This window comes from Pleurodeles waltl, chromosome 5, assembly GCF_031143425.1.
Source record: "Pleurodeles waltl isolate 20211129_DDA chromosome 5, aPleWal1.hap1.20221129, whole genome shotgun sequence".
NCBI lineage: Eukaryota > Metazoa > Chordata > Amphibia > Caudata > Salamandridae > Pleurodeles > Pleurodeles waltl.
The window spans coordinates 1485143269-1485160128 of NC_090444.1; the positions used below are offsets into that span (position 1 = coordinate 1485143269).

Sequence of the window (16860 nt, forward strand, 5' to 3'; positions counted from 1 at the left end):
GGTTTTAGTTACAATGAAAATCATTTGTTGCTAAGGGGACTGCACCCTGTGAAAAAGCCTTCTGCTGGGATTTTAGGAATTATGTTTGAGAGAAAATAGTTTGTTCATGATTTGCCCCACAGAGGTTAGGAAAGGTGCTCCAGAAGCTAAAATGAGAGCATATTTTCTATAAATTCACACTATTTTTCTCAACCATACGAGAATGAAGTCTGACATTCTCAGTAAAACATGTACTTCCAACAGGAGCAGCCTGTCAGTTGATTCCCTTGTGTTCAACTGCAGCCTACCAGAGTGTTCTAAGGAACTACGGTGCTTGCAGTCTTATTGAAGGCAAAAGTGTGGCACACCAGAAGCCATCTTGATTGAATCAAACTGATAAAAATACTTCAAACATTTAATTTAAAAAGAAACAAAATAAGGGGTTTCATTTTGTCATAGAAATTATGGTTAGTGCTATAAAAAGAAAAATTAGGACACACTGTAAATTTATTCTCAAATATCTTCATCTTCTATTGCATTAAAACATTCTGACATGTAGACTGAAACAGGCATTTTCAACACCAGCAGCAGACTGACGGTTAACTCCCAGTTGATCAGCAGTTTACTATAGTGTTCTAATGAGCAACTAGAGTGCCAACATTCTGAATTTATGCCAAAAGGGTGGCACATCTGACCACTATCTTTATGGAATTGAAGTGGAAAACTGAAAGCATTTTTTACTGAGGCTACTGCAGTAAATGAAGAGATTAGGAAGCTTCTTAACAAATGTGTCCCAAGGTGGCCTCCAAAGAAAACCGAGCCCAAATATCACCCAAATGTACCCAAAGTATTGCCCAATGACAGGAGTGTGCAAAACACGTATTTTTTTTGCCTGTTTGCAGTTTCATATAGTGCAGACTTGACCCAAAGGTATTGGAGTGTTTTACATGAGCATCAGTTATACTACACAAGGAAACATTACTTTTGGGCTTTAGTTATGGGGAAATTATGTGATTTGCCTGAATCACAGAATGTTGAGCTGACGCCTGAACTCGAACCTGGTTCCCCAGATGCAAAGTGTCCAGCTAAGGCCATAATGCCACATTGTCTCCCCTAAGTGTAACATATAATCAAGTGATCAATTGGTTTAAATTAAAAAAAAAAAAAAAAAAATATCAAGATAGCAAATAATTTACAAATGCTTTGTAGCTATTTGAGAACTCAGAAAATATGTCCTCCTTTAACTTTTTTGGAACACCAACCATAATTTCTATGGGGGAAAAGACCCTCATTATTATAATTTCTGAAGGAAAACCTTTAGGTATTACAGTTTTGATTACATCAAGATGATGTTGGGTGTGCCACACTTTTGTAATACATATAGAATGTTAGCAATCTAGTTGTTCATTAGAATACTATAGGGAGGCATATGTCAGGGGTACGGACTCTGATAATTGCTGGCAGGGAGGAGGGTGCACAGGCAACAAGTTGACCACACTGGGCAGGCGGGAGGGGCAGTGGCAGCCCAACTGACCTGAAGAGCAGGGGAAAAGGGGACAAGGGCAACAAACCAACTATGCAGGACAGACCGTGGCTGTGGTAATATAACAGACCATTGAGGGCCCAATGAAGAAGCAGTGGTAGCACAACAGCAGTTGCCAACAGACCCGATTCAGGCAGGAGACTACTGATGTTTTTAAGCTCAAATGGCTTTATTTATGTCTCCTGACTAAAATATCCTTTTTTTTCCAACTTAAGACAAGAGGGAAAAATCAATTCTTCAGATTTTTTTCCCCCCAAAATCTCCCTCTTACCAAGTTCACAATGTTGGCAAGTATGATACATTGGATCACTAAGGGCAGGAGGAATGGGGTAGGGACAGGGACTCTGATAATAGATGGCAGGAGGGAGACAGGCAGAAGCACCAAACAGACCTTACAGGGCAGGCGTCAGGGATTGCAGCAGCACAATACACTGGGCAAGCAGGAGGCCAGTGCAGCACAATTGACGATGGAAACCAACAGGAATTGGACACGGCCATGCATATGGACAACAGAGAGGAAATGGGTGCGCTTTTTTATGGTTTTTTTAAAATGGAGACAGAGAATAGATTAATTAATCATTGTGAATTTGCCAGTATCATTTGCTAACAAATATAATCACTATGTTGGGAGATAGGTATACGGGAAAATAAAAGATGAAGAATTAGAGTGGAACATGGGACAGCTAGATCTAAATCCACACTAATTATTTGGGGGGGGGAGTGGGGGCCCGAAGGATCTGCCAACTCTCCTGCACGGTTCAATAAATTACAGTACAAAGTGGACCAGGTCCATGTTATGGACTCCCACCTGGCTACTGAACACAACTAGATTCTGTTAAATTTCCATAGAGGGAAAAATAATAAAGTTCTTGTGGTCTAATGCTGGGGTATGATGCAATCAAATATGTTGAATGAATGATAACAAGATTTGCATACACAGAAACAAAACTGAAATTCTAGCAGTTGTTAATAACGAGCCACAAAGTAACATTTTATTAAACTACCCAACAATGTAATGAACGAAACCGGCTGCAAAGGGCTAAATCTGGGTTTCATCCTTGAACAAATGTTATTTTTACATCACAAATAAAGACCATCTCAAAGTTGCTTACTGTATAATGTTAAGTCTTGCACACAGCAATGAACGGTGAAGAACTTTAATCAAGGAAAGACTATTTGTTCGTCTAAGAAATTATTTACACAGGAAGAAATCATGGCTTCTGACCTACCGAGGGACTAAGGAGATATGACCATCTCTCAAAGCAGTAAAACTGACTGCCAGCTGACAAATTCAGATGAGAATGTTTTGCATACTGGCCCCAGTTAACCAGACCTTTGTCAAGGTTTAGGTACAAATACATTTTGTGATCCCACTATCCTTAGAAAAAAAAAAAACAGGATTTGAAGATATAAAATAGGAAAAACAGTGACTATATCCAATTCTATACTTAGAAAGGTAATGCATTTCAAATAAAGGTCTTAAAACACATTTCTATAAATGTATTATCTTTGCATCAGATTATTGGTAATAAGAGAATGTACTTTGCATTTTATGTCTGTTTCGCGGATTATCTCAATACTTTGTATTCTGATGTCACTAGTATTTATGAATTTGCCTGTTCTCATTGTTTATCAAGCATCTACAAACTACTAGTGGTACTACTGTTCGCAAAATTTAGAAAACCAAAACCCATGAAAGGCCAAGAATTACAAAAATTACATCAATGAAGTACTAGTGCTAGTATACTTACGACTGGCAGTAGGCGAGGCGAAGAATGAAATGAGAAATGTGGTCCTTCCGCCTGTTATCGTATTCGTCATCAGTTATGACATCTCCCGGTGGCTGAACGATAAACAAAAGTAAATAAACAACCATATGGCAAGCACCTCTGCTCCAACTACAGTATATAGTGGATTTTCCTCTTTATTTATTAAAATAATCCTTTCTATGATAATGTGAATTTCAGACCTCAGGCAAAAGCCTCTCAGGACAGAGACAGTCTTATTATAGAACTTGTGGAACAATGCATTGTAAAGTCAGTTATTTTTGCTTCTATAAATGTATGCAGTTCATGACGTTATTGGGTTGTTGATACTTCCCAGAAAGGTGAAAGTCTACCTATTTCCTCACAAATTTCCAGTGTCTAATAGCATAGAAGATGTTCACTGTGACAAACTGTAACTAAGTTATTATATCCGCAAAAATGCAGTCCCTCTACACTACACCCTCCAGCCCGTTACACGGTTCTGACGTCATTGCGTCACCTTGTGATGCACACTTACCCTGTATGGAAACTTAAGCTTCCGTAGTTCGCTCTCGAGCTTCGATTTGTACTGCTCGTTGGTTTTCAAGTAGCTCACTCCAAGACTTTCGACTGCCTTCAGAACTAAATAATTACAAAATATGAATATTATCCCAATAGAAAAAAACAACATTATAAAAAAGGCAATGTGTACGACAAACTCAGGGTAAAAAATGCATTAGCAAAAGGGGACGAGTTACACTGTGGATGAATACAAGCGAAGGCATCAACTACGTGAAAAAGGCCTGTAAAACTACATCATTTTTGCATCAGTGGTTGTTAACACAACAAAACCACGATTGCACAACGAGCCTGGAGAGGGACAGTTATTGGCTGCAGAGATTATCTATGAAATGTTAATTCACACGAGGCCCTTCGAGAAGAGTGTGATGGGATGATTAATATAAAAATGTTTAACTTCAGTATTTGCAAGAGGAAGAAAAAGAAAAACAGCACTTTTTATTCTTTATCATGTTAGCCTTTTCTTCCACCAGAGCTTTAAAGTAAATTTCTATTTGAAAGACTTTATGCAAATTCAAACGTATCCCCCATTATTCATACACTCAGAAAAAGAATGAGGTTCTCGGAAGTCAGCTCTTCTTCGGGGATCGGTAGTGTGATCGTGCTGCTGGGAGTTAGACGACTTCAGTTGCTCATCTGCCTCGGATCGCTATTCCCGCTCTGCAAGATTTGTACAGGGAGTGCAGAATTATTAGGCAAGTTGTATTTTTGAGGATTAATTTTATTATTGAACAACAACCATGTTCTCAATGAACCCAAAAAACTCATTAATATCAAAGCTGAATATTTTTGGAAGTAGTTTTTAGTTTGTTTTTAGTTTTAGCTATGTTAGGGGGATATCTGTGTGTGCAGGTGACTATTACTGTGCATAATTATTAGGCAACTTAACAACAAAAAATATATACCCATTTCAATTATTTATTATTACCAGTGAAACCAATATAACATCTCAACATTCACAAATATACATTTCTGACATTCAAAAACAAAACAAAAACAAATCAGTGACCAATATAGCCACCTTTCTTTGCAAGGACACTCAAAAGCCTGCCATCCATGGATTCTGTCAGTGTTTTGATCTGTTCACCATCAACATTGCGTGCAGCAGCAACCACAGCCTCCCAGACACTGTTCAGAGAGGTGTACTGTTTTCCCTCCTTGTAAATCTCACATTTGATGATGGACCACAGGTTCTCAATGGGGTTCAGATCAGGTGAACAAGGAGGCCATGTCATTAGATTTCCTTCTTTTATACCCTTTCTTGCCAGCCACGCTGTGGAGTACTTGGACGCGTGTGATGGAGCATTGTCCTGCATGAAAATCATGTTTTTCTTGAAGGATGCAGACTTCTTCCTGTACCACTGCTTGAAGAAGGTGTCTTCCAGGAACTGGCAGTAGGACTGGGAGTTGAGCTTGACTCCATCCTCAACCCGAAAAGGCCCCACAAGCTCATCTTTGATGATACCAGCCCAAACCAGTACTCCACCTCCACCTTGCTGGTATCTGAGTCGGACTGGAGCTCTCTGCCCTTTACCAATCCAGCCACGGGCCCATCCATCTGGCCCATCAAGACTCACTCTCATTTCATCAGTCCATAAAACCTTAGAAAAATCAGTCTTGAGATATTTATTGGCCCAGTCTTGACCTTTCAGCTTGTGTGTCTTGTTCAGTGGTGGTCGTCTTTCAGCCTTTCTTACCTTGGCCATGTCTCCGAGTATTGCACACCTTGTGCTTTTGGGCACTCCAGTGATGTTGCAGCTCTGAAATATGGCCAAACTGGTGGCAAGTGGCATCGTGGCAGCTGCACGCTTGACTTTTCTCAGTTCATGGGCAGTTATTTTGCGCCTTGGTTTTTCCACACGCTTCTTGCGACCCTGTTGACTATTTTGAATGAAACGCTTGATTGTTCGATGATCACGCTTCAGAAGCTTTGCAATTTTAAGAGTGCTGCATCCCTCTGCAAGATCTCTCACTATTTTTGACTTTTCGGAGCCTGTCAAGTCCTTCTTTTGACCCATTTTGCCAAAGGAAAGGAAGTTGCCTAATAATTATGCACACCTGATATAGGGTGTTGATGTCATTAGACCACACCCCTTCTCATTACAGAGATGCACATCACCTAATATGCTTAATTGGTAGTAGGCTTTCGAGCCTATACAGCTTGGAGTAAGACAACATGCATAAAGAGGATGATGTGGTCAAAATACTCATTTGCCTAATAATTCTGCACTCCCTGTATTTATCTTCAGATGTTAAGTGAGAGTTAAGTGCACATGTTGGGAGTGTGCAACACATGTTACAGGGGACATTGATGCAAGATGAGAGGGAAATGATGGAGCCATGTCAGGTATGATCTTCAACCATACACCTCAGCATATTTTGGACATCCACAGCAGGAGAGGGCGATACAAGGAGATGAAGCAGGAGTAAAGCTGGGTTTGGCAGTTAGGGCCGGCTTTAGGGCTGGTGGTGCCCAATGCAACAATGTGTGTTTGTACCCTCCTTCCCACAAAAGACTTCTTTCTCCACACATTGTCACACTACCACCGTTTAAGTGCTCAAGTCTCCATAACCACTTTCTCTCACATGCAATTATTTTGTTTTATAGCGTCACTCATGCCAGTGTAGGGTGTCAGAGCACTTTACATCACACACACGTTACACAGAGACAGTGAATCAAATGTGTATATATCAGTTTATAGAAAATTGTACGTAAGACAAACTACAAGGGATTAAGAGTCACATGTCATTCATATTGGAAGGCTGTAGAGAAGCACTAACTCCGAATTTAAAACCTAATACCAAGGTCGTGGGGGTTACCTTTACTAATAATAGATTTCTACCCAAATTAACCCTTTTTGAAACATTAGGATAAGGAAAGACCGGGGGGGGGGGGGGAATTCATAACACTAACTTAAACCTTGCAATTTGCAAGCAGCTCTTCGATGTCAGTTAACGGCTTACTGTTCTATGTTAGTTGCAGTTTATAATTTAAAATCCTAACAAGCAATTGCAGTTCAATGGGTATCACATTTGCTCGAGTTAGAGCTATTAGCGTTGTAAACTCCTAACCAGACTATTCTTGCCACAAATTAATAATGAAAAATAAAATCAGTTTCACATCAGTGAGCGGATTCACAGCACCATGGCTGTCATAGGCATCAGCGGATGAGGAGTGACACAAAAGGAAAAATAAATTCACTCACAGTCAAACTTATCGACAAAAGTGCAATTAGCCAAGTAAGAGGGGCGACAGCCAAGGCGGTAACAAAACCTTCCCAAGGAGGGACAAACAAACTATTTACCAATGTCAAAGGATTTTTTGAAGGGCAAGCTCACGAACAATTGATAGTGATGGTCGTAAGGTGGGCGTGGTTAAAAGCCCAGACACATACCAACACGTCGGAAAAGCAGCACATGTGCGCTGCTATGCTCAACCTAAAAAGGATCTCTCTAACAAAATCAATAACCCACTGAACTATATACATTATATGCACTTTGTGATCTGCATGGTAAGTGTGCTTTTTAACTCTGCACTATATTAGGAGTCAAAACTTATACTAGACAAATTTCCCATCTCTCTCTCTAGCAGGTCCATTAATCACCAGAGTTATCTTTCTATTTTTATTGTTGCCTGAAAATTGCTGGAGGCAAGGAATGCGACTGCAGGTGTTTTCCAAATTATAATACACTTAAATATACCCCCCACCAAAACTCATAGCCTGGTGCGATGGCACAGGTCCACCGCCCTAGACCTGGCCTGATCAGCATTAGTACGTATGATTGGAAGACAAATATGTCTTTATTTTGGCACTCCAATACAGTTCGAGATGTCCCAGAGCAATCAGATGTTACCGGGCCCCAATCATATCAAATGGGGTCTTTCACCTCTGATGTCCTGTACACCCTAGATTGAAGAACATCCAACAAGGATGGGAGCAAAGTACCTTTTCATCCTATGGCTCTCAAGGTAGAAGAGCAGTCCAAATATTTTCTATGGACTGTTTATTTCTGCTTCACAGACGAAACGTACCAACAAAATGGTAGTTGGAAAAACCAAATGGGACTCCTTGTAGAGAGGCCTTGCAAATTACAAGTGATACAAATCACATAACATGGGAAAAGAAAACTAAATAAAAATCTGTGGTCAACCACCACTAAATCCAAACTAGACCTCAGTGTTCAAAGGGACCTTGAACCATTTGTACACATGCGAGTCTGTGTTCATAGCAGACTATGAATAGAAATATAGTATGAACTGCTTTAGTGCGGTAGACAAGGTATTCACGGCATGAGCACTTTCCGTAGTGCAATTGACATGAGCATCTCATCATGGGATGAGAACTTGTGGAATACGCCAAGGCTTTAACTGGATGCTTCCCCCTTTATTTATATTTAAAAAAAAAATATATATATATATATATATATATATAAGAAACCTGCAGTACGGCACACTGAGTCACTGATTTCAATGACTTACCGAACAACAGTGAGGGGAGCAGATGGGAGTGCTGCATCCATGCATTAAGGCAGTTCCTCTCCAACCAACGCCCCCCAGGAAGTAGAGATGCCAGTTAGTCATCACTAACAGCGAGTCTCCCCTTTCCAGCAGGGGGGGGGGGGGGGGGAGTGGGGGGGGGGGGGATTGGTGGGCGAGGTGATGGAGCTATCTAGTAGTCCCAACTAAAGGGGGAAAAACAGCCATTTTCTTTCTGCCTCTCCTGTGCCAATGCTTTTTTACAGCCCTGCCCCACGAAACACCCCTCCACTAGGCACTAAATGTAATTTTGGGGTAGTAGAGGGGGAATTGCCACAATAGCAGCCCCCATGGATCAGGACATCAATCAGTTATTGTGTAATTCACATCATGCTTTCAACCAACGCAGCATACATAGTGGGGCAAGCCCTTTACTGTGACGTTCACATTTTGCTTCTGCCGGCCACATCATAGGACAAAGTGTTTAGCCCACTTCAGCCATTAATGTTATTGTGACATTCATATTATGCATCAGGCAAATGGTCAGAAGACTTCAACCACTGAGCTTTTATCGTGCGAGTCCCATTTCCTTACACCCACCTTAGCATATATTATATGCCAAAGAGTAAGCCCACTTCAGCCATTGTCTATCTTCAGTGTGAGTGAAGGCATTCTGCCCTTTTACCAGGAGAACATTTTTACACAAAGTAGTTCCTGCCAATGAGGATTGTGTTAGTATGCGCTGGACCCTTACTGGGTGTGTTTCAAGCAATATATATATTTTTTCACTTTTATCTTCTTCCGCGAAGTTCACTGCATCACAGCCTGGACTTAACCAAATGCTTTTTGTGTTTTGTAATTATCCACTGTCATTACTACACTGTTGCTGTCAATATTTCTACCCATATCTCACACAACATTCTACCTAGGACATATTTCTTCCTGAAATATTGTTCAAGTCTAAGTTTTCCAGAGAACATCTTCTTACCCACAACTCCCTCCACACCCCCAAACTGAGGCTGAAACATGTAGAATATGCGAGGAAACAATATAAATCCTACCACCCAACATTCCCATACTGGTCCGACAAAAATGCTACCCATTTGTGTGGTAGACCTCATGCATCTTGACATAATCTTCACATTTTCTGTTTATGTATCTCCTATTGCATTTCATTTATTCAATTTGAGTGTAGATGTTGAATTTAGAATTGTTTGCACATGTACACCATAACGCTTGTTTTACTATTGTTTGCTAATTCAAAAAATTATGTGTATTCACAGGATTTATAGTACTTTATAGATTTAAGGGAAAGTGCAATAAAAGTTAATATAATAATTAAACATTTGGCATCATTCGACGTGACACCAGACATTTAAACAAATGAGAAGTATGTGTTTAGTCCTGGTACAAACTACCAAGGAAAGCAGCTCAACCAAGCAGAACCTGTAAACCCCGCCTTCGCAAAGGCCACAGGCCAGCATCTCAGAGCCAACCCAATCTAATTGATTTGCGGGGACACCCTAGCTACTAAGCAGATGCAGACAACAACCTTCACACAGGACAACACTTGAGGTATCTAGGCGAGAGGCCACCTTAGAAACGCTTTCAGGTGTTCAGGCAGCTTAACTAAAGGCACAAAGGGCTTGGATGAGAGAGACAGATTCATCTTTTCATGCAAGAGAATTTTAAATCATAAATTACTGTTGCAATTATTTTAAATAGCCTGTTATTGTTTTCACTGCCACTGTTTTGTTCATTTTTGGAGTTACACCTATATACAGTTTATACACTAGGATAGGAGGTTAATTTTAATAAAATGTTATCACATACCTGTAGGAAAGTACCATCTTGCCTGGCATGTTACCCCCATTTTTCACTGTATATATGTTGTTTTAGTTGTATGTGTCACTGGGACCCTGGTAACCCAGGGCCCCAGTGCTCATAAGTGTGCCTGAATGTGTTACCTGTGTAGTGACTAACTGTCTCACTGAGGCTCTGCTAATCAGAACCTCAGTGGTTATGCTCTCTCATTTCTTTCCAAATTGTCACTGACAGGCTAGTGACCATTTTTACCAATTTACATTGGCTTACTGGAACACCCTTATAATTCCCTAGTATATGGTACTGAGGTACCCAGGGTATTGGGGTTCCAGGAGATCCCTATGGGCTGCAGCATTTCTTTTGCCACCCATAGGGAGCTCTGACAATTCTTACACAGGCCTGCCACTGCAGCCTGAGTGAAATAACGTCCACGTTATTTCACAGCCATTTTACACTGCACTTAAGTAACTTATAAGTCACCTATATGTCTAACCTTTACCTGGTAAAGGTTAGGTGCAAAGTTACTTAGTGTGAGGGCACCCTGGCACTAGCCAAGGTGCCCCCACATTGTTCAGAGCCAATTCCCTGAACTTTGTGAGTGCGGGGACACCATTACACGCGTGCACTACATATAGGTCACTACCTATATGTAGCTTCACAATGGTAACTCCGAATATGGCCATGTAACATGTCTATGATCATGGAATTGCCCCCTCTATGCCATCCTGGCATAGTTGGCACAATCCCATGATCCCAGTGGTCTGTAGCACAGACCCTGGTACTGCCAAACTGCCCTTCCTGGGGTTTCACTGCAGCTGCTGCTGCTGCCAACCCCTCAGACAGGCATCTGCCCTCCTGGGGTCCAGCCAGGCCTGGCCCAGGATGGCAGAACAAAGAACTTCCTCTGAGAGAGGGTGTGACACCCTCTCCCTTTGGAAAATGGTGTGAAGGCAGGGGAGGAGTAGCCTCCCCCAGCCTCTGGAAATGCTTTCTTGGGCACAGATGTGCCCAATTCTGCATAAGCCAGTCTACACCGGTTCAGGGACCCCTTAGCCCCTGCTCTGGCGCAAAACTGGACAAAGGAAAGGTGAGTGACCACTCCCCTGACCTGCACCTCCCCTGGGAGGTGTCCAGAGCTCCTCCAGTGTGCTCCAGACCTCTGCCATCTTGGAAACAGAGGTGCTGCTGGCACACTGGACTGCTCTGAGTGGCCAGTGCCACCAGGTGACGTCAGAGACTCCTGCTGATAGGCTCCTTCAGGTGTTAGTAGCCTATCCTCTCTCCTAGGTAGCCAAACCCTCTTTTCTGGCTATTTAGGGTCTCTGTCTCTGGGGAAACTTTAGATAACGAATGCAAGAGCTCATCCGAGTTCCTCTGCATCTCTCTCTTCACCTTCTGATAAGGAAACGACTGCTGACCGCGCTGGAAGCCTACAAACCTGCAACATAGTAGCAAAGACGACTACTGCAACTCTGTAACGCTGATCCTGCCGCCTTCTCGACTGTTTCCTGCTTGTGCATGCTGTGGGGGGTAGCCTGCCTCCTCTCTGCACCAGAAGCTCCGAAGAAATCTCCCGTGGGTCGACGGAATCTTCCCCCTGCAACCGCAGGCACCAAAAAGCTGCATTACCGGTCCCTTGGATCTCCTCTCAGCACGACGAGCGAGGTCCCTCGAATCCAGCGACTCTGTCCAAGTGACCCCCACAGTCCAGTGACTCTTCAGCCCAAGTTTGGTGGAGGTAAGTCCTTGCCTCACCTCGCTGGGCTGCATTGCTGGGAACCGCGACTTTGCAGCTACTCTGGCCCCTGTGCACTTCCGGCGGAAATCCTTTGTGCACAGCCAAGCCTGGGTCCACGGCACTCTAACCTGCATTGCACGACTTTCTAAGTTGGTCTCCGGCGACGTGGGACTCCTTTGTGCAACTTCGGCGAGCACCGTTTCACGCATCCTCGTAGTGCCTGTTTCTGGCACTTCTCCGGGTGCTACCTGCTTCAGTGAGGGCTCTTTGTCTTGCTCGACACCCCCTCTCTCTTCAGGTCCAATTTGCGACCTCCTGGTCCCTCCTGGGCCCCGGCAGCGTCCAAAAAAACGCCAAACGCACGATTTGCGACTAGCAAGGCTTGTTGGCGTCCTTCCGGCGGGAAAACACTTCTGCACGACTCTCCAAGGCGAGAGGGATCCGTCCACCAAAGGGGAAGTCTCTAGCCCTTTTCGTTCCTGCAGAAACCTCAGCTTCTTCTGTCCAGTCGAAGCTTCTTTGCACCCGCAGCTGGCATTTCCTGGGCATCTGCCCATCTCCGACTTGCTTGTGACTTTTGGACTTGGTCCCCTTGTTCCACAGGTACCCTAGATTGGAAATCCACAGTTGTTGCATTGTTGGTTTGTGTCTTTCCTGCATTATTCCTCTAACACGACTTCTTTGTCCTTAGGGGAACTTTAGTGCACTTTGCACTCACTTTTCAGGGTCTTGGGGAGGGTTATTTTTCTAACTCTCACTATTTTCTAATAGTCCCAGCGACCCTCTACAAGGTCACATAGGTTTGGGGTCCATTCGTGGTTCGCATTCCACTTTTGGAGTATATGGTTTGTTTTGCCCCTATCCCTATGTTTCCCCATTGCATCCTATTGTAACTATACATTGTTTGCACTGTTTTCTAAGACTATACTGCATATTTTTGCTATTGTGTATATATATATCTTGTGTATATTTCCTATCCTCTCACTGAGGGTACACTCTAAGATACTTTGGCATATTGTCATAAAAATAAAGTACCTTTATTTTTAGTATAACTGTGTATTGTGTTTTCTTATGATATTGTGCATATGACACTAAGTGGTACTGTAGTAGCTTCACATGTCTCCTAGTTCAGCCTAAGCTGCTCTGCTAAGCTACCATTATCTATCAGCCTAAGCTGCTACACACCCTATACACTAATAAGGGATAACTGGGCCTGGTGCAAGGTGCAAGTACCCCTTGGTACTCACTACAAGCCAGTCCAGCCTCCTACAATACCTTAATGTGAATTCTGTCTGTTACCCAGCGCATACCATCCTTTTGTAATGCTTAGGTGGTCAATGGGCTGCAGCCCACCAGGTTTCATGGCTGTAATTAGTATCGAGGCTGCACTTTCGCCACGGGGATTTGGAAATCTTAATTCCCAGCCATATTTTGTATAACATTTCAAAAAATGTATGAATCTACTTGGAAGACCAGAATGTGAAGATGGAATCAAGTAAAATGTAGATGAATGCTGCAGTGAATTTCTGTTCCTGTGAAACTGTTTTCAGACAGCGTTTATCACCACTGTCTTTATGAACTGTCTGTCTTTTTGCAAAGGAAACTGTGTTGAATAAAGTTAAAGTTAACCATTGTACCACACTTTCCCCAACATAAACGTAGGGCAGGTGAACCTGCCACATTTACTTCTGGAGAGGGTCATGCTTTGATAGACAACATGAAAAATACTGGAATATTTGACAAGTAGCCTTTCACAGCCTAAGATGTTTTAGCAAATGTGTGTAGAAATTGACATAATTTTATCCCATTTTAGGGGCAGATCTGAGAACCCCTAAACTCACTTGAAACAGTGGAGTGCACTAGCTTCACTTGCTTCCTCCAATTCTTATCAAGTACTACGCCCTACCACTTTCACCAGCCCTCTAACAATGACCTCCTGCAGCCATTCCGTCCATGCTGATGCCTTTTTCCTCTTACAGTACCCCAAACATCTTCTCTTCCACTGCACTCAACACTTCCAGTCAGATGTGACATAGGACCAAAGTCATACCTTACAGCTCAGCCCTCTCAGACATAATTTTGAAGTTGGCTCCTCTGTACCCATTTAGATCTCCATAGACTTTTAAGATATCAGATGGTATTGTGGATGTAAATAAAATACAACTTTCAACAGGTGGTGTGCGTAACTCTTTTTACCCATTTCAAAAATAGTTTGCTTATCCCTTGGAAGGCATTATTTAAAAAAAAATGCGCAGAGCCCACGTACATCAAGCTGTTTCTTGGCGCCGAACTGGCACAAAAAGGCTAAATTAGAATAGCGAAAAAAACATGGAAATCTTACTGAAAAAGCCACGTTTTAAGTGTGCATCCGAAAGACATCAGTATACATTCCCCTGGAAGCACACCAGGAAGAGAAAAATGTAGATAGCCCCCAGCAGGAGAGTAACAGCAAAGAGCGCAGGCACAGGGTTCACCTAACACTTTCTTGAGAAATAAATTAGGTGGAAAGTCACAGAAGCGCTTTGAAGGTAAAAGAGGGTCTTAAACTGAACCCTCGGTTTAATAAGAAGCCAGTGTAGACTTTAGAGTAGCAGCTGGTCGTGCACTCATCTGGAGGCGTTCAAGATCAAACAGACTGCAGCATTTTGAACCACCTGGAGTCAATTTAGAAAGGTGAACAGCCCAAAGTACTAAGAATTTGCATAATCTAATCTAGATCCAATTATCGCAGTAAGGGCTGCTCTCTTTACAGCCATGCATATTTTTCCCCCCAGGCTTTTCAATAAGGGAGATGAAATAGACATTTCGACTGGCCAATTTGAACTAAAGACCAGATTTTCCATTAATAAGCAGTATTTCCGTTTTAACTGCGTTAGCTTCAGGCTTCTACTTCCCCTCGAAGTCCAAACAAATGCAATTAGTTGTTTAACCACCAAATGAGAGAAAAGGTTGCTGTCTACCTGCACAAAATTGAGAATGACCAGCATGTACACAGATTTTAAAACCCATGGTAGATAAGGCTTTCACAAGTACATAAACATAAGAGTAGAACAGTTGATAGAGAGGAGCCACAAGATACCCACACATGACTGGGATTTTGCAGCACAAAGGTCAAAAGCCTCACTGCCTGCGCGCGATCAGTTAAAGATTTCATCCATTTATAAGCACTGTCCTCTATACCTACGATGACGTTAAGGCATACCCCATATCAGGCACTAGTGGCCTCATTGAGTGTTGGAGTCATTCCAAGACTTGTAGTTGTGCATTTATTAAGAAAATATGAATGTAGGTGCCAGTGGGCAAACCATAAAGCCAGAACTTTATGGCCCTCGTTTCTGCACGGATGAAGAAATATACAAGTATTTCTTAAGGGAATCATTTATGTTCCCTTCCACATGGAAGCAAAAAGAAAAAGACCACAGGCCACTTTTCTGGTCTCGTCTACCAATCATCTTTGATCAATAGTGTAGCTATTTCTTGTAGCTATTTCTTTTGCAGAGGTCAACTGCCTCTTAATCTTCCTAAAGGACATCATATCGCCATAGGCATTGCATACTTTTCGGACAATGCATTTAACACAGCTACACCTGGTTCCAACACAGAACCTATGTTCGATATTTGCAGAATGCCCAACCACATACTTCTACCATGAAGATAATGTGTGCTGGGGCAAGGAGTATTTGACAGACTATTGCTTCTCTGAATATGCTGTACAAAATGGTTATTTACAATGCGTAAACAGGTGTCACTAACACTTCGCCGATTTTGAATGATTGTCTGGTACAATTAAATTGAAGCAATGTCGCATGAATGGGTGAAAAAGGTTCTGTCTTTTATAGTAATAGGTCTCATAAAAACAAGATGTTACTACAACTAGAAAATGATCACGGGTCACGCTTTAATATGACTGGCAAACATGAAAATGGACTGGATTTCAATCGACCTCCCTGCATGAAATGCAGTCACCGTTTACAGATAGGTCCTGTCGATCTTGTGCACAGACTGGCACCAGACACAGCGGATTTGACGTACCCCTCAACTACAGGGAATCCAGTCAAGAACCACAAGGTCAACCCCCAACTAGCTTACAGTCCAAGTTTTCACATCAAATACAAGTAAAGAAAAAGTAAGCAACAACTATTTAGCACTGGCATACGTCCTGTGTAACTTATTTGGTGAAAATGAGCATATGTCTTGTGGACCGCGTCATTGCAGATTGCAAGCTAGAAGCCCCTGTTGAATGCACAAATATATGGAAAATAATAGTTGAGTATAACTTATTACTATGGAGCTCTGTAAGAGAATACACTTTTGGTGATAGTGGGCACCACTATGAGACAGCCAAGAAAAATTCCTGAATTTCACTTCTTGGGAACTACATTCACAAAAATAATTTTCACAGGGAGCACTCTTTGTGCATGCTCTTCAATGCATAAGACACACAATGGTATGCTAAAGGAGAAGAGTCCAGCCCCAGTGCAGACAAGTTGCAGGACTGGAGCTTCATATTGAGACAGGGATGTGGAATTCCTATCGCTCGATGCCCGGGACATATTGTTTGGGGTCAAGGGCAACAAGTTTTCATGTTTATTTTGTCCTTGGGACAAGTAGGACCAACCCCCTGCAGCACAAACCCTTTGGGTGCCAGTTAACAGAGAAGGGACTGGTCTGCAGTTGAGGTAAATATGTGTCCATAATGTTAATGCATAATGTTTATGTTTTTTTAATTAAAAGCCTTCATTTTTAGGGTGAGCACCGTAAATAAACGTTTGAAAGGCCACACCACTACTGACAGTAGTTCCAGTATTAACTAACAAAAAATAAAATCCTAAAAAAAAATTAAAAAAATAAAAATTACAACATTTTAAAAAAAGGGTTCACACTTGTTTGAAATGTTTAACATGAGGCTAAGTATAATGCTCCCAGAATGCTCTCCGATTAGATGCAAATGTTTGCAGCAGCTTGTAAGCAAGAG

General features: G+C 42.1%; 1 protein-coding gene across 3 annotated transcripts in view; it reads right to left on the minus strand.

Annotated features, from left to right (window-relative positions):
- PRIM2 (DNA primase subunit 2) overlaps positions 1-16860 on the minus strand; it is an 801093-nt gene that overhangs the window by 751768 nt on the left and 32465 nt on the right. For all 3 annotated transcript variants that reach the window (XM_069235757.1, XM_069235760.1, XM_069235759.1), the window contains exons 3-4: positions 3806-3909; positions 3274-3365 (exon numbers count right to left, since the gene is read on the minus strand). In XM_069235757.1, the coding sequence (XP_069091858.1) occupies positions 3274-3365; positions 3806-3909 (196 nt within the window). The remainder of the gene's footprint in view (positions 1-3273; positions 3366-3805; positions 3910-16860) is intronic.